At 34.9% G+C, this 24,153-nt stretch overlaps 1 protein-coding gene across 1 annotated transcript in view; it reads right to left on the bottom strand.

Annotated features, from left to right (window-relative positions):
- POF1B (POF1B actin binding protein) overlaps window positions 1–24,153 on the bottom strand; it is a 91,959-nt gene that overhangs the window by 10,635 nt on the left and 57,171 nt on the right. The window contains exons 6-11 of the mRNA XM_068963182.1: window positions 14,458–14,588; window positions 9,204–9,231; window positions 7,663–7,737; window positions 2,104–2,196; window positions 1,153–1,266; window positions 139–291 (exon numbers count right to left, since the gene is read on the bottom strand). Coding sequence (XP_068819283.1) covers window positions 139–291; window positions 1,153–1,266; window positions 2,104–2,196; window positions 7,663–7,737; window positions 9,204–9,231; window positions 14,458–14,588 — 594 coding nt within the window. The remainder of the gene's footprint in view (window positions 1–138; window positions 292–1,152; window positions 1,267–2,103; window positions 2,197–7,662; window positions 7,738–9,203; window positions 9,232–14,457; window positions 14,589–24,153) is intronic.

The following is a 24,153-nucleotide window of genomic DNA, read 5'->3' as shown; positions in this document are numbered from 1 at the left end:
AGGAGCCTGGGGGACTATGGTCTATAGAGTTGCAGAGACTCAGACATGACTGTAGCAACTTAGCACAGCACATAGATGTATATATAACCAATGGTATAATTAAGGCAATAGCACATGCTTAAAACAAAATTTGAATACCTGCATTCTAAGATTTTTATTCTCTTGCTCTAAATTACGCTTACAGTATTCCAATTCTTTTAGTTTATATTCTATGTCTGATAGCGTATGCTGAAGAGAGAGATTGTCTTCTTCCAAAGCTTGGCATTTTGAGGTTGAGTCTTGACATCCTTGCTGTAAAGAATACGTAATAAATAAGACAAATGGATTTTACTTTTTAGGAGAGAGTGCTTTTAGTTGATTAATTCAATGAAACAAAGCAAATATTTTTCCATGCCAGTTTGCTTATATATTTATCCTTAAATGGTAAGTTAAGTCAGCTATGAAATTCATTACTCTCACTTACCCTCTTGAGTGAGAAGGAATCGAGATTAGATGAATTTTCAGTGTACCAATTTAGCAAATTCTTGCTACTCCTTGGCAATATGATTACCTATCTTCCGGTAGGCACCAAAACAACCCTATGCCTGATTACGTAACAACTAGAAACTCAACCCAAATTTGGGATTGTCCCAGGAGCCAATTTTAGGAATGGATCAGCCTCAGAGATTTATTATGATTTCCAAAGAATCATCTCTGCTCAGATATCTGTAGAAAACTTTTAGAGTTCATTCATTCAATTACTCATTGCACAAATGTGTTAAGATCTACAAAAACCTTTTTAGCAACACACAAGACCAAATGAGTGAGTGAACTTAGATATTCAATATTTATACAATTTTTGTCACTTAACAACATAGAAAATTGTGAATTGTTTATACTTCATACCTAAAATACTTAAGATATATATATATATATATATATATATATATACATGTATATATATATATATACATATATATATACACACCCATATATTTTTCTGAGAGGGCTTCAGTAACTGGAAATACCCAAGGCCTCTCAATTCTCAATAATATGAACAAATTATTTCATCATATTTTAATTGTCTGGATTGTATCTCATAACTCCAATGTGCTAACTGTGCATATGAAAAACTATCAATCTAAATTATTATCAATGAAAATGTCAATTTACCTGTTGTTGGCGATTATCAGCTCTCACTGATGCCAAGAGTTCTTCATACTCTTTTATTTGAGTTTCTTTGAATGTCAAGTCTTTCTCAAGCCTTATCTTATCATTTTCCAGTGACTAGAACCAAAATTATTTATGACTGAGAATTACAGAAACTTGTCAACGGTTACACAAGACAAAGATCTGTTTTCATTGAAATGTTTAAATAAGCACTTATTTCATTTGCAGTTGTTTAATAAAACAGAATTCTAAAAGTTAATCAAAATATGGGACACAAAATGATTGAAACTTTAAAACCTGCATTGATAGACATTTTGATGAACTGATGAATCCTAAGTGCAATGAAGCAGAACCTTCAGAATTACTTAACATTTTTTCCTTACATCCACAAAGACTCCTTGTTAATCCCAGTAGGTTTTGAATTTTCAAATTAAGAGTCTGAATGTATTCATCAGAACCCAGAAACAAAAAGCCCACTCCAAAGTCCTCAAGGAGTAATTTACTGTATGGAAAGTCTTCTGAATGTATCTAGCTGATGTCATGAAGAACATCAATTAAAATAGAAATCAGAAAATGTTAGTTCTTAAAGATAGAAATTTTCAAACATTCAAAAAAATGCGAAGTATGCTTTATTATTACAGAAAAGGGGAAGTTTCCAATCAATGAGTCAGACTATTCTAATTTTACAAACTACTCCCTGGCTTTAAGCATTAAATTACCTTAGTGGTAAACTAAATAATAAGTGTGCACCCAAGTTTCTTTCATTTTCACACTGGACAGCTCTTTACTTCTCTCCTCCAACCCCAATTAACTGTTACAAGAAAATAACTATATCTGGGTGAGCAAAATATTATTGTATTAAATTTTTAAAAGGCAGACTGAATGCCTTGATTTATATGTTAGGAAGCTAAGAACTAGAAAATCTTTGGAAAGAAAAATCAAAATAAATGTTACTGTCAAGTCATTCTGAAGATGTCCAAGCTCTTCCCGTATGTTGCTGAATGTGGACAGCACTAGTCGAAGAGATTTATCAGACATATCCCTCATCTGGGGGAAGAAAACAATTGATGATTTATTTTTACTAGCATTTAAAACAAGCAATGTAAGTAATAGTAACCTAATTTTTCTGCTCTACAAGCAAACTTATTTACAACTTCATTTTTAATATGACAATATTAGAATAGTGATGCAGGGCATTTGGTTAATAACATGCATAAGTAATCCAAGGAATATTCCTGAAGAGATCATAGCTATGTTATTTGAAAAGGGTCTCTTTTTACCCATGATGAAGTATCACTTTTTTCATGATAGAAATATATCAGCATATTCTCAAATTTACTTTTTTTCTCTAAAGATTAGAAAAGATGAGACAGTCAATCTTCAAATAATAAATTGTATCTCCCTAAGTGTGCTGCCAAATGCATTGATTTTGGCTGAGTTGAGAACAATATAATACAAATTAAGTTTAAGCTTGAAGTATAAAAATATTTCAAATTTTAAAGAGGAAGAACAATCCTTTCACTAGGTTAAACTCAGTTCTTCAAAGAAAAATGATTTTAAAATAAGCAACTTCTGTTTCTGAATAGATGGAGCAGAAATACTTTTCTCTATTCTTCTTGCTAAATATAACTGAAAGCCCTGGAATTTATGCATAAAACATACATAAAAAGACTCTGAAAGGTGAAAAAAAAAAAGAATGAACTCTGGTTTAGAACATTGGGAGCTAAGGAAAAATACAGAAGTGATTTCCTAGGCTTTCTTTTTGCTTCATTTATCAGAGTGATGTTGGGGAAATCAGTAACCCAGAAACACCAGAGATATGGACAATGAAAGTCCCTAGGAAAGCCTGCTCTCTCTAGCCAAAGGACCATAAAAAGGGCAGACTAGCAAGGCAGATAGCATTTAGATAACCACTCTACTCCAGCCAAACATCACAGAAAAAAAATGCAACTATATTCTACTCTACCCAAAGCATCAAAAGCCAAGAAGGGAAATTAGACTATCTCTCTTTCAATCTCCCTGCTTAGTCACTTAATTGGAATTAGTGAATTCTTGGTGGCTCAGATGGTAAAGCGTCTGCCTGCAATGCGGGAGACCTGGGTTCGATTCCTGGGTCGGAAAGATCCCCTGGAGAAGGAAATGGCAATCCACTCCAGCACTCTTGCCTGGAAAATCCCATGGGCAGAGGAGCCTGATAGGCTACAGTCCATGGGGTCACAAAGAGTCAGACACGACTGAGCGACTTCACTTTCACTTTCAGTGAAGAGTCAAGACTTTCATCATTGTCCAACAGAAGTGAAGCTACTCACCTTACAGTGTTTGTAGAGGCCAAGAGAGGAACATTACTACAACACTCTTTCCCATCGAAACCAGGGTGTTATCAGTAAGGACCTCCCTTCCCAGGAAGAACAATGAGATACTCCCCCAACCTGTGTCAACAGAAGCAGAGTAGGGAACCCTGGACTTTCATTCCCACCTGGCAGTAATTAGCTTTTGCCCCACTTCCTCTGTTTCTCAGTATCAGAGGAAGCCTGCTACAAAAGAAGATTTGAGCAGAACAAAAAGTCATAACATAATACTCAAAATATCCAGGTGTCAATAAAAAAATCACTTATTCTTAGAACAGGAAAATCTCAACTTGATAAAAAAAAAAGAGTCAATACATGCCAACATCAAGATACCAAAAATGTTAGAATTATCTGACAAGTATTTTAAAATAGCCATCTTAAAAATGTTTCAATAAGAATTTGCAAAGATTTATAACAAAAAATAGAAAGTCTCAGCAACACAATGGACAATCTGAGAAAACAAATTAAGAGTAACTAAATGGAAATTTTAGAACTTAAAAGAGCAATAACTTAAAAAAAAAGCCCAATGGATGGACTAAAAAGCATAATGGAAAGGACAGAGCAAAGAATAAGTGAACTTGAAGATAGAACAACAAAAAATACTTAATTCTGAACATCAGAGAGAGAATAGATTAAAAGATTGAACAGGGCCTCAGTGTCCAATGGGAGTATAACATATATCTAATATTTATGTCATCAGAATCCTAGAAGGGGAAAAGAAAGAAGGTGGAGTTGAGAAAGTATATGAAAAAATAATGGCTGAAAATGCTTCCAAATTAGCAAAAAACCAAACATACACATTCAAGAAGTTGAGAAAACCTCAAGTAGGATAAATCCAAAGAAATCCACCCCTGGACATATCAGCCAAACTTTTTAAAACTGAAGATAAATTTAAAAATCTTAAAAGCAGCAAAAGAAACCTTAACTATTGGGAATAACAATTCCAATGACAATCAATTTCTTATGAGAAACAACAGAAGCCAGAATGTTTTTTAAGTGATGAAACAAGAGAACTGCCAACTACAAATTCTGTATTCAATGGGAAAAAAACTTTTAGGAATGAGGGGAAATCACAGATTAGATGAAACGAAAAATAATTTTTCACTAGCAGACCTACACTAAAAGAATGATTGAAGGAAGTTTTCTGAAGAGAAAGGAAAAGATAGAGGAAATTTGGACCCTGGTGGCTCAGATGGCAAAGAATCCACCTACAATGTGGGAGACCTGGGTTCGATCCCTGGGTTGGAAAGATTCCCTGGAGAAGGGATCAGCTACCCACTCCAGTATTCTGGCCTGGAGAATTCCATGGACTGAGGAACCCGGCAGGCTACATTCCATGGGGTTGCAAAGAGTCAGACACGACTGAGTGACTTTCAATCACGTGGACTATCAAGAAGGAAGAAGTAACACAGTAAGCAAAAATATGGGCAAATACAGTAGGTTTTCCTTCTCTTTTTGCATTTTCTAAATTAAAATTGATGATTCAAGCCATAAAAATTATAATGTTGTCTGACATGGCTTTCAATGTACTTAGGGGAAATATTTTAAAAGTCATAAATATGGAGGCTAAAAGAAAGATGAAATAAGAAAAATGTTCTGTAGTTAACTGATACCAATAAAATATTGACACTAATACATGGGGATAAGTTATGGATATATAATATAGCGACCACTAAAAAATTTATACAAAATGACACACTTAAAAGCACTAGAGATAAATCAAAATGGAATTCTAAAATATACTTAAGTAATCTATATGAAAGCAAGACAAAGAAAACAAAGAAACAAAAGACAGAATGAACAGAAAACACAATGTCAGGTCTAGCCCTAACATGCCAATAATTACAACTTGATCTAAATACACCAGTTAAAAGACAGAGATTGACTTGACAGAGGGATAAGAAAAAAAAAAAAAACCATAACCTAACTATGTGTTTTCTACAAGAAACTCATTTCAAAGATAATGAAAATTAAAATATATATAATGAAAGGAAAAGATATATCATGCAAGCCTTAAAAGAAAGCAGGAGGGCTATATTGACATTAGATAAAAATGACTTTAGAGCAAAGAACATTACCAGGGACACAGAGAAACATTACAGAATAAGAGTCAATCTGCCAAGAAGACATAGCAATCCTAAATGTCTATGCATCAGACAACAGAGCTGCAAAACGTATCAGACAAAAACTAATAGAACTGAAAGGAGAAACCAACAAATCCACAGCTACAACTAAACACTTTTACACTCCTTTCTCAGCAACTGATAGAACTACTTAGCAGAAAATGAGCAAGAGTTTATAACAATTCAACAATATCATCAACCAAAGGATGTAATCAGCATTTACAGAATACTTTATCCAACAACAGATACATGTTCCTTTCATGTTTTCATGGAACATATACCCAAAATAGACCATATTCTTGACATAAAACTAAACCATTTCAAGAAAATTGATCTCATATCAAGTATATTTTCTGACCATTGTGGAATCAAACTAGAAATGAATAACAGAATGACAATAGGAAAATCTCTACACACTTGGAAACTGAACAATACACTTCTAAACATTAATAATCCACCATTCAAAACAGATATCAAAGAGAGATGAAAATACATAAAATTTAATGAAAATGAAAATACATATTATAACTTGTGGGACACACTGAAGCTATGCTGCAAAGATATTTATAGCACTAAATGCTTACATTAGAAAATAGAAAAGATGTGAAATCAATCATCTAAATTTCCATATCAGGAAACTAGACAAAGAAAAGCAAAATAAACAAAAGCAAGCAAAGGAAGGAAATAATATAGATAAGAGCAAAAAAAATTCAATGGAAATTTAAAAGGAAAAAATAGAGATCAATAAAACTAAAATATAGTTTTTTGAAAAAAATCAATGAAATTGATAAACCTCCAACAAAACTAACAACAAAAACAGAAGACACAAATCACTAGTGTCAGAAATTAGAGGAGAGGAAAACAGACCCTGCAGATGTGAAAAGGATAGTCAGGAAATACTATGAATAATTATACACATAAAAATTTGACAATTTAGGTGAAATGGACTACCTCCTTGAGAAACATGGGCTATCGCAACTCATCCAATATGAAACAGATCACTTGAATAGATCTATAACTATTAAGGAATTGAATTTAGAATTTTTTAAACTAAAAAAAATATACATCCATGCCATCTATGCCCAGATATTTCACTGAAGGATTTTACCAAATGTTTCAAGAACAATTAAAGCCACTCCTTATACAGTTTCTTCCAGAAAATAGAAGAGACATTTCCCAATTCATTTCATGAAGCTAAATTATCCTGACACCAAAATCAAAGAGAATACAAAGAAAACTATAGACTAATGTCTCTCAGGAACTTAGATGCAAACATTATCAGTTTTTCAAGGAAACAGGCCTTCATTACACTTTGGATGGACCTCGTGCCACCAGAAATAATATCAAGGATATAGCCAAGATTCAGATTTTGCAGAGCATAAGTGTTCCCTATACCCCTGTCTGTTTATAATACACACTTATATTTCACTTAAGTTGCACAGATAAGATGCCAGGTCCAATATGTGAATGATCAATAAAGGCTTGAGATCAAATATCAAACTTAGAAATTTGCCTCACTAGACAAAACTGGATTATCTTTAGAATCTTTTCTTGCAAACACATGCACTCTTCTTTTTAGCTCTATTCTTTAGCACCTATTTTGATCTATCTTGATCTGTTTCTCCCTTTAAATGTAGGGGAATTTATTGCTGCAGTGGTCTCTAACTTTCCACAATTCAGGAAAATCAATGCAATGACCTTTCCATCTGCCAAGGGTAGGGTAGGGAGGTATAGAAAGTATCATGGAGAAGAGGAGGGTGAAGTCTATAAGTCAGAGTCAGGTTGTGCTACAAGCAGCGAGGAGAGAATAAGGGCATTCTTTGGGAATAATATTTCGATAACAATTTCCTGAATGTTAGTCATTCAGTACTAGTCTTTGATAGTCTGACCAAACTATAATTCAGCCCTTGTTTAATCAAAATGTAATTAACTCTTGTAAAACAGGATTTTTATTTAAATCTTTCTGTTATTAATTAAAGGAAACATCCTAGGCTAGGGGTTTTTCAGTTGTGAATTCACAGGCACTCTTCACCCCATCTCACCTGCAGAATATAGCGAATTTGCTGTTTTGTAAATTCTGACAATCCTTTTGGAATCAATGATTCAATGTCTTCTGACTGTAAGAAAAGAGAGACTTATCCTTTAACAGATACAGATTAGTGTTTTAATCATAGGATCAGCAATCCACAAACTTTCATAGAGAGGGGCTTATTTTTAGAGACATCAAAAGATTATTTCACTTTTTAGGCAATAGTTCCTACAAACTTTAGTAGCCTTGTCAGTTCTTACTTGTAAAAATTGATGGTACTACATACACCATGGAAAGAACTCTGCATTCCAGGGATTTTAGAGGAAAGTTTGGGGCAATCAATCAGATGTTACATTTCTATTTTTTAAAAGAGTAACTTAAAAACAAAAGTGTGGTCACTTAAATCCCATTAACACTTTATTCCAGTGTATCTTTCAACAACTAGAAGTTTTGTTGGGTGTTATAACATTCTAGAGGTGGATTTTTTTAAATAATAAAAATTTGGGGAAATGAAAACAAAGGTTTATTGAGAATCTGCAAATTGCATGAATTTTGCATAATCTTTTGAACAGTTATGATGTTGCCATAACAACATTAAGAAGCTTCAACAAATTTTAAGTGAGAAGCTAAATTGAAGTCAGTACTTCATAAAAGCAATTTAGGGCTACTGAATTATTGTAATGAATGCAGTTTATCAATCCTGGAAATAAGGATGAAAATTAACACAAAAGAAGCCATTGTGCTTTTCATTACATTGAAATCAGTTCTTTCTCTATTTGATGATTTATTCCATTAAAAGTAATTATTAACAAGATGTGTGTATATAATAGAATTGATTCTTGAAAAAATTTACTTCAATTCTCTGGCTATTTGGCAAGAGTAGCCAATAGTCGGAGAAGGCGATGGCACCCCACTCCAGTACTCCTGCCCGGAAAATCCCATGCGCAGAGGAGCCTGATAGGCTGCAGTCCATGGGGTCGCGAAGAGTCGGACACGACTGAGCGACTTCACTTTCACTTTTCACTTTCATGCATTGGAGAAGGAAATGGCATCCCACTCCAGCGTTCTTGCCTGGAAAATCCCAGGGACGGGGGAGCCTGGTGGGCTGCCATCTATGGCAGTGTTGCACAGAGTTGGACATGACTGGAGCGACTTAGCAGCAGTGGCAGCAGCCAGGGACTTAAAGTAAATTTTTCGTTAAAAAGGTTTAGTTTTTTACTAAAATTAAAATTTTGTTACTGTAGATTTCAATTTTCTAAAACAGAGTCAATGAATTTTTAAATGTTCTCATAAGGAAAGACAATTAAATCATAAGGTGACAGCTGATAAAACATTTTTGTGTGTTTGAATCATTTTTTTAACAATTATCACCTTTACAGCCATTACAAAGATATAAATGATTATATCATTTCAAAGGCAAAAGGATCATTGTATCTTTCACTAACCTGTGTGTCCAGTCTAGTAAAGATACCAAATTAAAACAATATTTTTAGTGTAAATATCAGAATCTGCTTTGTTATCAACTATATTTGATTTTCAGTTCTTAGCACTTACCTCATCTATAGACTCAAAGTCCTGTTTGCTGCAAGAATTAATAAAAAATAGACAATCTTAGGAAAATATATACATTGATCATATATAAATGTTAGTGTTATAAATATTTTATCTTACTTTTTGATATGTCATAATATATTCAAATGAAATTTATAATCCAAATGAAAAATTTAAAACTAACTAAAATGGCACTTGACAAAAATAAAGATAACTTTCATGGAATTAGCTGATCTATTAAATATAAAGAATAACAAACCAATAGAATATGCAGAATTAGTACTATCCATTAAACCAGTCTATTTGTGACTAGATGTAGAAGTCTTGAGTGTTTGGCAACAAATAACGTCTGAGTGAACAATAACAATAATAGTCAGTCATTCTCTATTTCCAACTCTTTTTCTCCTTGTATTGCTCCCTTTCAATGTTGATTTCAGCTTTTCCCTACAGTCTCTTTAAGCTATTCATACCATTTTAAGCCAAACCAAAACTTGTAAGACTACCTCATTCAATCTATACTACACTGTGTATATATATATGTATATCAGTGACAAAGCTTAAAGGATATTCAAATGCTTACATAGGGACACAGCCTTAAGCAACATGACCAAAATTTTAGTGAGGTAATAGAATTTCCGGAATCAAAATGAGGGTTTGTCCATGAGTACTGGAAGGCCCTTTGTGGAACCATGTGAGGTAGACAAATGCTGCAAGATAATTATTAGTGGTTATACCAGTCTAGCACTGGCTTCTTGGGGAAATGGTGAAAGCTGGGATGGATACAGTTCTAACATTGTCAGTGGCAACAGACAAGACCTTATTCTTGCCTACTTGTTCCTTCTGCCCTTAGTGGAAATGTTGGACCCAAAATACATATGGTGAACATACTTCTCAAACAAACAAACAAACAAAAAACAAGTATACACGTTCTGACAGCAAAACAAAATATTTTAAAGTAAAACAATCTTAGGAAATCATAGATATACAACTGCCATATTGTCAAGTACAATAGAAAAGTATTTTAGACATATAAGCTAGTAATGTTAACTCCTACCTTTACCTTCTATGTAAGTGTTTATGAGTATTCCTTACAAAGGTAAGTGGATCCCTCACTGTGCAAAGCCTCTTGCATGCATTTATAAAAATACATAAGCTAATGTGGAGAATGAGACCTGAAGACTTCATTTCCCAAGGCATGACTGCCTATGTATGTATTGTACATATACAAAACTGTGGTATTTCCTGGGTGGCCAAAATAGAAATTGTGGGGAGTCCATAGTGAAAAAAATGAAATATCTTCTACTTTGTTGTTGTTGTTGTGTTGTGTTAATCTCTCAGTCATGTCCGACTCTTTGCTACCCCATGGGCTGTAGCCTGTCAGGCTCCTCTGTCCATGGGATTCTCAAGGCAAGAATACTGGAGTGAGTAGCCATTCCCTTCTACAGGGGGTCTTCCCAAGCCAGGAATCGAACCCAGGTCTCCTGTATTATAGACAGATTCTTTACCATCTGAGCTCTCAGGGAAGCCCTTCTACTTTTTTTGTGTGTTACTAAAGCAGCTGCATGCATATGGAAGATTAAACAAGTTAAAATATGAGTCACAATGCTAACTGGAATTATCACAGACCTTTTATGTTTAAAACTATAATTCCAATGCCAACTTAGTAAACATGTCTCTAGTCACTTCTTACTACAAATAAGGAAACAAAACAAGGAACAATCAACAGCAAATAATACTGAAATTTACAAATGTAACCAAAATGGTTTCATAAGATAACCTTTCTTTATCCTGACCCTCCAGCTTACTCATTGCTGAATTACAATTTAGAAAGAGAAGAAAAGTGGAGACCAAGGGGGTGGGAAAACGAGAGAGTGGAAACAAAGAGAACAGAGCTGGAAGGTGGAAAGGTCAATGTGTATTACATTTCCATTTAGTACAAGATAATAGTGGCTAGAATTACAATGGGCAGAAAAAAAAAGAAGTGGCACTCATTGTATGTCATCTCATCTCCTAGGATGGAAGGAATCTAATAAGGAAAAAACAAAGAAAGGAGAGGAAGAAGATGAAGAGGATGAAAGGAGGGGAAGGAATGAAGAGAAAGAGACTGACAACCTGCTGACAAGCAAACACTCTTAAGCCCCCAAATTTTATGAGATCCTCTCCACTCTGGAGTGTTTACTAATGTGGAGACACTAACTTTCTATTTTCTTTTTGATATTTTAGCTACTCTAGGAATTAAATTCAATGTTTTGAAATGTTTAATTACATATTTAGGTCACCCATGTATATTTATCAAAACCTTCAATGAGAGGAAGTTATTTCAAAACTCCAGATTATACTTTTAGCTGGAAGATCATTATAAAATATTTAACTTGCTTGCTCAGTTATTTTGTCTACTTCTAATTTGTGTGAGACTAATAAATTTGTAATTTATTTATTTCTCATTCTATAAGCCTTTATTAAGTAACAACTTTGTCAAGGCCATGACCTCTGAATGGGTATTGGACAATCTAAACACAAATGTTAACTTGTCCTATCCTTCACACAAACATAACTGATCTAACAGAAAATTTGACCAGTGTAAAATTGGTCTAAATCCTGCAACCTTTTCAAATTTGATGATTCAAAAAGTTGGTAATTTCTTTAAATTGTCTGCAATATATTTAACAATTCAGAGACACATAGCTAGTATAAAAGTGATTTGCCTAAGGTAAAAAGGTTCTCCCATATGTTCTAGTCCCAGATTTTGTCACTTTTGTAGCCTTAGGTCAGTGATTCTCAAACCTGAGCATGTATTAGAAGCCTCTGGAGGGTTTGTTACTCGGCCTTACCCCAGAGTTTTTGATTCTGTAGGTCAATTTCCAAGTTCTCACATGATGCTCTTGTTGCTTCTAAGCACATGTCTTATATAAATCATTTATGGCTTACAACAAATCTATGAAATGAGTATTAGTATTATAATCCCTATTTTACAGATGAAGAAACTGAAGTACAGAGAGGTTAAACAAGTTGCCTGATACTACACATCTAGTATATAACAAAAGCTGGGACATGAACCCAGGATACGAACTCTAGATCTACAATCAGGGTACTTAAGAATGTCTCTATCTGCTGTTGATTTCACAATGTGATACTCTAACAGAAATATTCACAGGGCATGATTAATACACAGAAGAGGAACACCTAAACCAAACAGTATCTAGGGAAGGCTTTGCAGAAAAGCCAAGTCATGGCTTATAGGTATAAGAGTACTCAAAAATGTTTGAATCCATCTCAAGCACTTAGTAGCTATGTGATTTTAATAACTTATTCTCTTTGGGAATTCAATTTTAAATTTTCTATGGTTACTGTGCAAACTAGATAATATTTAAAAAGCACTTAGCACAGTGTCTGGCACAACAGTGAACATGCAATAGACTATTAAGAACGAGGGGGAAGCTTTTAAGGTAGTGACCTTATGCAAATGAATGAATGTGTGAAATAATTGGATAAAGGGAAAGGATATTTATTAGCATAAAACTTTGTTGAACTTAGCTAAAGATGGAAACCAATAATGATCCCAATTTAAATAAATAGCTGTGCTTGTCTCTAACTGTGCTCAACAGCATGGATGTAGCATAAAGAAAGCATTCTTTCATTTATTCATTCAACAAATATTTATTAAGTGCCACAGTAAACCAGTCATCACACTAAGCACCAAGGAAACAAAGGTAAATAAAACATCCCTCATGGGGTAGTGTTTGAATTCTAGGAGTAGTGGGCAATGAGCATTGAATAGAGGAAAAAAGAAGACAATAGATAAGGCAGAGAACTAGACTATCCAGGGTTGGAATTTTGCTAAGTGAGGGGACAATATAATAAAGAAGCAAGGCAGTTGAGGGTGAGGGTTAAGAGAATAGTTGCAACCATAAATACAAAATCAAGAAAAGTTGGGGAGGAGAAAGCTAATAAAACAATATTGTAAAGTAATTAGCCTCCAATTAAAATAAATAAATTTATATTTAAAAAGTTGTAATAAGTAGAAAGAAATGAGATAGAGAAGAGATTAAAGATTTCTAAGAAGTAGAAGAATCTAAAGTTGGTGGAGTCTGAACTAGAAAAGAATTCTACTGACTTTCTTTTGTCCTCCAGGTTTTTTTGAATTTATGAAGCTTTCCTAAGTTTTGCCTGACAGATGACCACATATATGATGTGATTATGTAGTAAAGGCAACTTTTGGAGTATAGTTCACGAAATTCATTCCATGACATAATATGCTCTCATCTACACATGAACAGTTGATAAAATTGTTCATGTTTATATACCTAAATATCTATTATTGTATAATGTTATCATATCAATTTATAAATAAATATTTGTACATTTATATAACATTTTAAAATAATATGTAAGATTTATAAGAATATATAATCCTAAATGTATATCAAACTCTGGTCTTCATATGTTGAGCACACATCAATGGAAGATAAACAGTAGTGTGTTAGCAATTGGATTGAATCTTATATCATCAGTGTAATATCTTAAAATGTCATAGTATGCCATGCATTTTTTGAGCTCCTTGCCCAAGTGATTGCATTTGACATCAAAGAACATTAGAAAAGAAGGTCCACTTAATTCTATTTTGACCCTAAAAGAGCTGGTATGATCTGTTTGATGATTTTCATAAAGTCCATTAACTCTTAAAATGAGGTATTTCCTGATATCTGCTCATATAAATAAAGCTAAGTGCCGAAGAATTGATGCTTTTGAACTGTGATGGTGGAGAAGACTCTTGAGAGTCCTTTGGACTGCAAGGAGATCCAACCAGTCAATCTTAAAGGACATCAGTCCTGAATGTTCATTGGAAGGACTGATGCTGAAGCTGAAACTCCAATACTTTAGCCACATGATGCAAAGAACTGACTCACTTGAAAAGACCCTGATGCTGGGAAAGACTGAAGGCAGCAGGAGAAGGGGACGACAGAGGATGAGATGGCTAGATGGCATCACCAACTTGATGGGCATGAGTTTGAGCAATCTCCAGGAGTTGGTGATGGACAGGGAGGCCTGGCGTGCTGCAGTCCATGGGCTCGCAAAGAGTCGGACATGACTGAGTGACTGAACTGCTCATATAATTATCTTATTACTCCATTAAAAGTACTTAAGTTTTGCTGTGAACCTAAAGTTGCTTTAAAAAATAAAATCTATTAAAAAATACCAGGGTATTGTAAAGTTTTTGAAAGCTACAACATAAAGGCAAATTATATGTTTATAGTACCTTCCTCCAATTCTCTGCAAATGTTCTAATAAACAGTGATATAGATCCATATTTTTGCGGCTTAGATCAGCAAGCAATTCTCCAAAGTATTTCGGGTCCAATTTTTCAGGGCTGTCATCCTGAATTATCACCTAAAGAAAACATCAGTCACTATTATAAACAATATTAAGTGTTTCTAAATTCACAGATATTTTGATGTGAAAGGAAAAGAGTGAAATAGCCTATTAATACAAGTAACATCACAAAGTCATCACATAAATGAAGCCACTAAAATTTCTTTGCAGCTGTCATATGCATTTTTCAATATGGGAGGAATTTAAAGAAAAAAAAAAACATTGTAATGGCATTTTCAGTTTTTCAGTCAAGTCTAAGTGATCTAATGAATGCAATATGAATAATCTACATGAACATTTTTGAATATAGATGCTTAAATAAAAAGTAAAACAAGTAAATCAAAATCCCTGAATGGCTCAATATTATCACATGGCTTATTCATCTGTCCCTTGTTGGAAAAGAAAATGTGACTTACTTTAATTATACTGACTATAGATGAATTAATCTCATTTGGATTTGAATATGTCAATAAAAATCTATTTGATTACTAGCACAGCTAAAAGAGTAAATAAACTTTCTCAATTCAATGTGTTTTTATTATTTCTTATTGGATTTACTGCATTTATTATTTGAGCTGAATATCTAGTCAACCTGACATGGGAAAAACTAGCTCACAGCCAAATGTAGAAAATTCATAGCCCTCAGAGAGATTTGAAATCCTAAACACAAATTATTATCAATAGGGTCATAGATAAGATTGTTTGGTTTTCTCAGCAACCTCTGCTACCCAAAGAAATAAACTTAAGAGTAAAGAACGAATCATACTTTCTGGTATATTCCACAGTATCTAGCACATTGCTGATTGAACACCCTATAGTTGTTCAGTAAGTATCTTTGAAATGAAAGAAGTCATCTACTTGGTTATGAGACCCAAATGCCAAGTGATTCTCAAAATAATTTTTAAAAGTTTCTATCTTAAAGTAACTAACTAAGAATGGCTAAAAAAGCCTAAAAGAGTATAAGCAGCATCCTCAAGAACATAATGGTGATCCCTTACAACCTCTTCCTAAATTCAGGTAAGTCTAATTGCAGCAACAAAATTGAACTTGTAGTAAGAGTTGGAGACAGACTTTTGAGGTCTACCTAGATTTCCAAATCTTGGCAGTGAGCTCTTCAGTGACAGACCCCTCTCAGGAAGTAAGGGTCAAAGTTAGGCAAGTTTTTATTCAGAATATTTGTTAACTTTTGATTTCATGTTTTATTCATGCATTTCTCCCTTATGGACCTTATGTATTCATCAAACTGGGAGTGGCCTAAAAACACAATTTCAAATATGATTTTAAAGATCAAAGTTAACTGGACAAAAAGAAAATTTAGCTGTCGTGTCAATGTCATTCCATTGACCCTCAGGTTATTTCATTGCTATGGCTAGCTAGTGAGATAACACCTTCCTGCCTTACCTCTCTGTGTCCCTCCCAAACCCGTTAGCATTCCCAAGTAGAAAAAGGCATTTCTTTAGCCAAGAATATTCAAGTACTGAGCTCCTTGTTAAAATCTGCAGATTAATTTGATACACCTAGCATCTTGCCTATTTTTCTCTCTTAGCTGATTATAATGACCTAACAATGCTGTGAAAGCCTTGGAGCTTTTTTTCCTTTCCATTTTATTTTAACTGATTTTATATTTCAATTTATCTTAAAGTATTTATTTCCTTTTTATTTTTACTCAAATATTCTCTTATCATTGCCTTGTATACTAGTAAACAGGCTGGGTATAGAATTATTTGCCCACATTAGTAATTAGTACCATTACTAAAACTTTTGCTCATATGATTTCAGTATGACATCAAAATAAAGAATCACAGAGTCCAGGACACAGAATTACTACACAGTTTTACCTCTCCAGAAGACCTCTAGTGTTGGTGTTCTCAACCACTTGGCAATTACATTGTCCCTAACTGCATTATGTTGGAGGTTAGTTGGGCTAGGTATGGAAACAGTCAAGAATTTGATTTTCATATTGTGAAACTATGAAAAATATGACTCAAGTTCAGGTAATAAATTTTAATCAGCTTGAGGAAAAGTGAGAGCATTAAAATTGTAGAATGGTTCTTTTGACAAAACAGCTGTCAGGGTAGAAAAGCAGGAATCAAAATTTTACTCCTTTGTGGGTATATTCCTCCTTAGTTTTATACAGTACACAAATTATGATAACTTTTAAGTAACACAGTTAAAACCAAAACCCAGTTGGTTTCAAAAGTATGGAGGAGAGGATAGACAGAAGGCATATTCTTATCTGCTATTAAGTTTTTGATGGAACTATGCTCAATAAAACGAAATTGCCCAACCAAAATCTATCATGCACCAGGTAGCAATATTTTCATTACTAAATCACAGGTTAGTAGATATTAGTTTTATTGGAACTGCTTGTTTTGCCATTTCTTTTAGAGTTGGCTCATAACCATGTTTTTGTTGACTTGAAAAAGCCAAGATGGAGAGCCTCCCAATGAAACAGGAATGTTTTCAGTCAGAATAATGGTAGCTCTAATGGATGGAAGTTTTCTCTCTGGGACAATATTGAGTTGATAAGATACTTGAGATAAAAGTATCTCACATCAACTCTTCTGCCTGAAGAATGTTGAGTTTTAAGCTAACTTTTTCACTCTCCTCTTTCACTTTCAACAAGAGGCACTGCTCCAGAGCCTACCATCTTGCTGGGGCTTCTCTACCCTTGGACACGGGGTATCTTCTCACAGTCACTCCTGCGTCGCACAGAGGGCAGAACTATACCAGAAGTGGCCCCCATAGAGGTCATCCTCAGGCAGGGAAGGAATGGATACCTTTCCAACCTTGAAGAGGTGTGATGAGAAAAAGTAGACACCTCGCCATGCTAAAGACCCAGACGGGTCAAACTTCAGAGGTAGCATCCTGCACTTTGTTTTTAAGTGCAGGGAAGAGAGGAAGGGTTGGTGTTCTGAGCAGAATCCCCATGATTTGCCATAGGAAATGGTACAGACCAGACAGCACAAGTGCCAGCCTTTCCATGCCATGTAGGGCCATCTAAGATGGACGGGTCATGGTGGAGAGTTCTGACAAAACGTGGTCCGTTGGAGAAGGGAATGCCAAACCACTTCAGTATTCTTACCTTGAGAATCCCATGAACAGTATGAAAAGGCAAAAAGATAGGATGCTGACAGATGAACTCCCCAGGTCTGTAGGTGCCCAATATGCTACTGGAGATCAGTAGAGAAATAACTCCAGAAAGAATGAAGAGATGGAACCAAAGCAAAAGCAACACCCAGCTGTGGATGTGACTGATGATGGAAGTAAATTCCGATGCTGTAAAGAGCAATAATGCATAACAACCTGGAATGTCATGTCCATGAATCAAGACAAATTGGAAGTGGTCAAACAGGAGATGGCAAGAGTGAACATTGACATTTTAGGAATCAGCGAACTAAAATGGACTGGAATGGGTGAATTTAACTCAGATGACCATTATATCTACTACTGTGGGCAGGAATCCTTTAGAAGAAATGGAGTAGCCATCATAGTCAACAAGAGAGTCTGAAATGCAGTACTTGGATGCAGCCTCAAAAAGAGAATGATCCCTGTTCATTTCCAAGGCAAACCATTCAATATCACAGTAGTCCAAGTCTATGCCCCGACCACTAATGCTGAAGAAGCTTAAGTTGAACGGTCCTATGAAGACCTACAAGACCTAGAACTAATACCCCCCAAAATGTCAATTGGAATGCAAAAGTAGGAAGTCAAGAAATACCTGGAGTAAGAGGCAAAGTTGGCCTTGGAGTACAGAATGAAGTAGGGCAAAGGCTAATAGAATTTTGCCAAGAGGATTCACTGGTCATAGCAAACACCCTCTTCCAACAACACAAGAGAAGACTGTACACATGGACCAGATGGTCAATACCGAAATCAGATTGATTATATTCTTTGCAGCCAAAGATGGAGAAGCTCTATACAGTCAGCAAAAACAAGACCAGGAGCTAACTGTGGCACAGACCATGAACTCCTATTGCCCAATTCAGACTTACACTGAAGAAAGTAGGGAAAACCACTATACCATTCAGGTATTTAGAATGGTTGCTTAGCAGATTCAAAAGCCCTTAAAATGCCATATTATATAAAAGGAATTATATATGATTGCCTAACCCTCTAAAAGGTTAACAAGGTCTTCTGTGCTTAAACCCTCTTATGTAGTAACTTTTTGCTATGTGACAACAGAAAACGTCACTATTAAGAAAAGCTTACAATGTATACATTACTATCCTGCAAACTTTATAATGATATGGTGACACTTGTAGATAAATAAGGTTACCACTTCATTGATTTTGCTTTAATTTGAGACATTTCATAGTTGTCAGACTGAAACTGTGAAGTGAAATTCATTTTATGTACCATGCCATATGGCTAACAAGGCAAGAAAGAAAACAGTAATTGTTCTCTTCCTATTTTGTAGCACAAAAAGAAATCCTAGCAGGAAAAAGTGTGTCAGGATTTTAGGTCCTGAAAATCCTTAGTGCTATTTTAATCTCCACAGATATTTTAGTAAAGAAATGTTGCATTTATAGTACCTGGTACATAGAAGATTTCCAATAAATGTTGTCACTGAATTGAATGTACTATACAACAAGCACAACTCTAAAATGAAGTCTTGACTTATAACAACAATCCTGTACTTGAAATAAAGATTTAATTTTCTATGAGTAACCCTAGGCAGCAAAGTGTTGTAATGAAAAAAGAATCGAAATTTGAGCCCAAAGTGGAGCTCCCATTTCCTAGTAGTGTATGTATTGCTTAATGTCTCTGAACCTCAGTTTTCTCAACTGTAAAGTGTAGGTAATTTACTACCTATTTAGTAAAGTTGCTGGAGGTATTGCTTTAGTGGGGATGAGTAAATTATTAAACTCTCATGTAAAAATCATCATAAAGATAATATCTTTATTTAACCTAACACATATGGACAATTGGCTATTTGAATAATGATTATTAAAAAGGAGCAGGAGATGGTTATAAATTATTTACAAACTCTCAGCTACCAGAGAGTAGAGACTCAGTTTTAATATCTTTATTTAATTCCAGCTCCTACTATAGCAACTGAGCATAGTAGAGGCTCAGTAAACATTTGTTGCATGAGGAAGTTGTCATAAAATATGCCATTGGGGCTAAATATTAACTATAGAAGATGGAAAAACACTAGTTGAAAGAGGTGCTTTAACAAAGCAACTAAAATTAACTTTATTGAAAGCTAGTCGATGTTGTCCTTGCCCCTCTTTTGGTGTATATGTATAGGCTGGGCATTTTTTTTTTAATGAAATAAGATGATTCTTCCACTCCTAACCAGCTAAAATAAAGTAGATAGTCTGGATTATCATTTTATAATGAATACCAGTGATTGAATTTGTAACATTTGTAACAGCTTAAATAATTTTGAGTGGAAAATAAAATTTATTTTCCTATGATACAAGTGACTAGTGAAAATTTATTAAGCTATTTCTTGTGAACAATGGGAATTTTGTCACTAATCATGTTTTTCTTTTTTTCCCTCCCTGCGGTTTCCAGAAATCTCAGAGCCAAGTTTTTAGCCCACTTTTACTAATGGCATGGAACTCTGTGGCCTGCATTTCTGTGTGCTCTTTTCTTTCTGGAATTATTGTTCCTTTATATTTATACTGTTCTTGATATTTCTTTTTCTGATCTATTACAGCTTATTTGTTCTTTTAAGCCAGTCTAAATACTTCTTGCAATGAAATGGGAGATACATATCCCAAAGAAATTAATTTTAAATGAATATGTATTTTTAATGCATAACTTCTTGGAACCATCTTTGTTTTGACTTTTTCTCTTCTCCACCTCTCTTTCATTTCTTTATTCTGCCATTCCTTAATATGTAATTTATTCAAGGAATGGAACCACTTCTTTATTATGTAAGCAGAGTCAGTGGAGGAACTCACTACACATATGAAATAGCTCTTTCAATGTAATTTATCTTACATTCTAACTTTTTCCTTAACCCAAAGGCTAAAAAGTATACCCACAAGACACAGGAAGTACTTAAAAGGTCTCAGTGGCATGATGCTTTCATTCATTCAGCACACATTTATTGAGAACTTACTAAGTACTGTTTTAAGGTACAGTTTTAAGTGCTACTGAAAAAAGACATAAGATACTCTCTCAAGGTCCTTATGGTCTTTTAGAAGAGCTAAGATAAGTGTCTAAATAACTTTGATGTATATAATAGATTGACCAGTTGATAAGAGCTATAAAGCAGATCAAATGGTAAAAGAGTTATACAAAGGAAACACAACTTCAGCTATGTAAGAGTGATTTTATGTAGGAAGAATCTTGACAACTGATTAGTTGTGAGGTGGCAAAGGAGAGGGAAAGTAAATTTTAAGTCTTGTAATTAGAGCACTGAAGATATCATTAATAGAGGGAATAAAATGAAAAGCTATATGTGGTTAACTGGAGATGACTGTGGGACAGCCAAGTCGAGAGATCAATTAGTAAAAAATAATGGATTAGACTGACTTCCCTGGTGGTCCAATGGTTAAGAATCTGCCTTGCAATGCAGGGGAAACCAGTTTGATCCCTAATCAGAGAAGATCCCCTTAGATGCTTTGGGGCAACTAAGCCTGCAGTCCACAACTACTGAGTCCATGTGCCACAACTACTGAAGCTCACATGCTCTAGAGCCCATGCTCCCCAACAAGAGAAACCACTGCAATGAGAAGCCTGCACACCACAACTAGAGTAGCCCTTTCTTGCTGCAACTAGAGAAATCCCAAACACAGCAATGAAGATCCAGCACAGCCAAAAACAAATAAATAAATAAATTATGGATTAGAGCTTAGCAGAGAAATTTTGACAGTTGTCCATGTAAAGGTGATCATGCAAAAGTCATAGAAGTGAAGATTTTATACCATATAGTCAAGGGAGAAGAGGTAGAGAAAGGAAAAGAAGGCCAAGGATGGGTTTCTGGGGAAGATCTGATGAAAGAAGGAAGAAGAGTTTGAGAATTAGAAGCAGCAGTATAGTATAATGGGAAGAAACAATATCAAGAATACAATGGATCAACAGAATCACTTATCATCAAATTGGAGTAAGATGAAAATGAAACCAAAAAAGAAAGTGAAATTTGCAACCTAGAGATCAATAAAAGCAGTTTCAGGAGAAAGTTGAAACTAAAATCTGGTTTTCAAAGCATTCAGGAATGTGTGAGTAGTGAGGAAATGGCAGGCAGTGAGTATGCCTTCCTGCTTCAGGGTTTTTGCAGATGAAGGGAACAAAGACTAAGATCATAAATCAATAGATTGGTAGGGTTGCTAAGGGAGTCACTTGAAGATGAAGTTAGATTCTTAATTCTTAAAGATCCAAAGAATCAAAAGTTTGCTCCAAGTACAGAGAAATTTTTCAATGAAGTAGTGTTGAAGGAGCTCACATAGTGAACTCAAATCATGGTACCCGGACCAAATAAACTTTGGATAACCATTGAACTTGGAAATGCAAATTGTCAGGTCTCACCAATCTTTATTTAAACAGGCCTGCCAACTGATTCTAGTGCACAATAAAATCTTACTTCCACTGCCCATTCTCAGTAGAAGGCAAGGCCACCTGCAGAGAGTAAGAGAATAGCAGTGGGACCTGGAGTATGAAGAGGGTGGAAAAAGTAAGGATTAGATATTGAGGACCATGGTGGCAAAACAATTAGAATTAACTAAAAGGACTGCCTAGCAACAGAAGGCAGAGAAGACAATGGCACGCCACTCCAGTACTCTTGCCTGGAAAATCCTATGGATGGAGGAGCCTGGTAGGTTGCAGTCCATGGGATCACGAAGAATTGGACATGACTGAAGCAACTTAGTAGCAGCAGCACCAGCAGCAGCAGCAGCAGCAGCAGCAACAGAAGGAGTCCAGCAAGATAGAGACAATATATATGAGATTAAATTGGCCTAGTTTGTGAACTTTAACACATGAAGCAGTCAAAATCTAGGGGCAAAGAAAGTGGATGGCAGTTTATCCAAAGTAAGGGATCAGTGAAGTGAGGATTAATCAGAGAAGGCAACAACAATTTTAAGGTTTTCTAGCAAGAGCATTGTTGAATCAGCTGACAAGGGACACCAGCCTGGTTTGGAACTAAGGGTGAGAAAGCTTTCTAAGGGCAAGGTTCAATGGGAATTGGGAAGTAGGAGATGCAAGAAAAGTGATGAGACATTCAGAATTCCAGATGAAATACAGTTTCAAGTGATGAGGAGGTTCAAGGAGTGGCCAACGTCTATGAGAGTTGAAGATGTAGTAGAAATGAAGAAATCAACAGTGATGAAGAATCATGAGGGCAGAGCATGGGAAAGATCACATGGTGATCTTTCATGGTGGTGAAGTTCTCACAGATGATTCCAGGGCAGGGGATAGGCAAAAGTGGGAAGAAGCCTATAAGCCTGCCAGTGAAACTGTTGAAGGATGGAAAGAGTGACTAGAAAATCAGTAGTAGTGATAATATGAGCAAAGAGGAGCAGTGTATATGGATTGCAAGGTTTTAAAGAGAGGAAACGGTTGATCACTTAGCTGTATAAAATTGTACTGAGAAAAGAATTAGCAATAGATACATAGAAAACCAAACAAATGAAAAACTTAGGGAATTATTAACACCAGCAAATAATAGTTGTACTAATAAAAATAGCAAAACAGTACACAAATTGGTTCAGCAGTAAATAATTTTTTCATAAGCAATAATAGAATAATATAAACATTGAATAACGATTTAGCCCCCCAAATGGCAGTTTAACTATATTGAGATGATGAAAGGGATAGAAACAGGTAGATGGGGGATTTATAGAACTAAATCCTTATGTATCAGAATTACCAACAGATAATATGCAATATTGATAAATTAAAAAATAGCAGCATTGGTATATTCATACTACTTAGCTATATGAAGGTAAACACCAGAAGAAAAAAAGCTAAGAGTTGAAAATGGTTCTCTGGGGATCAGGCAGGCATGGAAAGAGTTGGGACAGGAAATTGCTGTTTGTTTTATGCCATTTAATACTATTTGAACTTTTAAGCTATCTATATGCATGCTCTGATTAAAAAAAAAACCATATTTTTAAGAGTAAAAATAAAAGAACAATTTTTGTTTGTCACAGAACAAGAGTTCAAAAGGGCACAAGAGCAAGAGGTAACAGGAAATAGACAAGGCTGGTATTGGAGAAAAAAATGAGTCCAAAACAGACACCAGTTAAATTTGGGGAAAGGATAGCAATGAAGAGAATTTTGCACAGAAGATGCTCATTTTCAATAATGAGATGAAGAAGGCAATAAAGATGGAGAAGGACTGGAACCACATGTGACTGAGTGAGGGAACAGGCAGAACTGCTGAGTTTATTGAGCTAAGCAGCCCTAAATTTCCATCATTAGTGAATGATTTATGTTAAATAAATATTGTAACAAGCTTCCTGGACACTTGTCAGAAACAGGAGAGAGAGTGGGATGAATTGAGAAAGTAGCATAAACATATATACACTACCATGTGTAAAACAGATAGCTGGTAAGAAGTTGCTGTTTCACACAGGAAGCCCAGCCAGGCTTCTCTGTGATGATCTAAAGGGGTAGGATGGGGGTA

The sequence above is a fragment of the Capricornis sumatraensis genome, chromosome X (assembly GCF_032405125.1).
Source record: "Capricornis sumatraensis isolate serow.1 chromosome X, serow.2, whole genome shotgun sequence".
NCBI lineage: Eukaryota > Metazoa > Chordata > Mammalia > Artiodactyla > Bovidae > Capricornis > Capricornis sumatraensis.
This window is presented reverse-complemented; position numbering and strand designations above follow the sequence as displayed.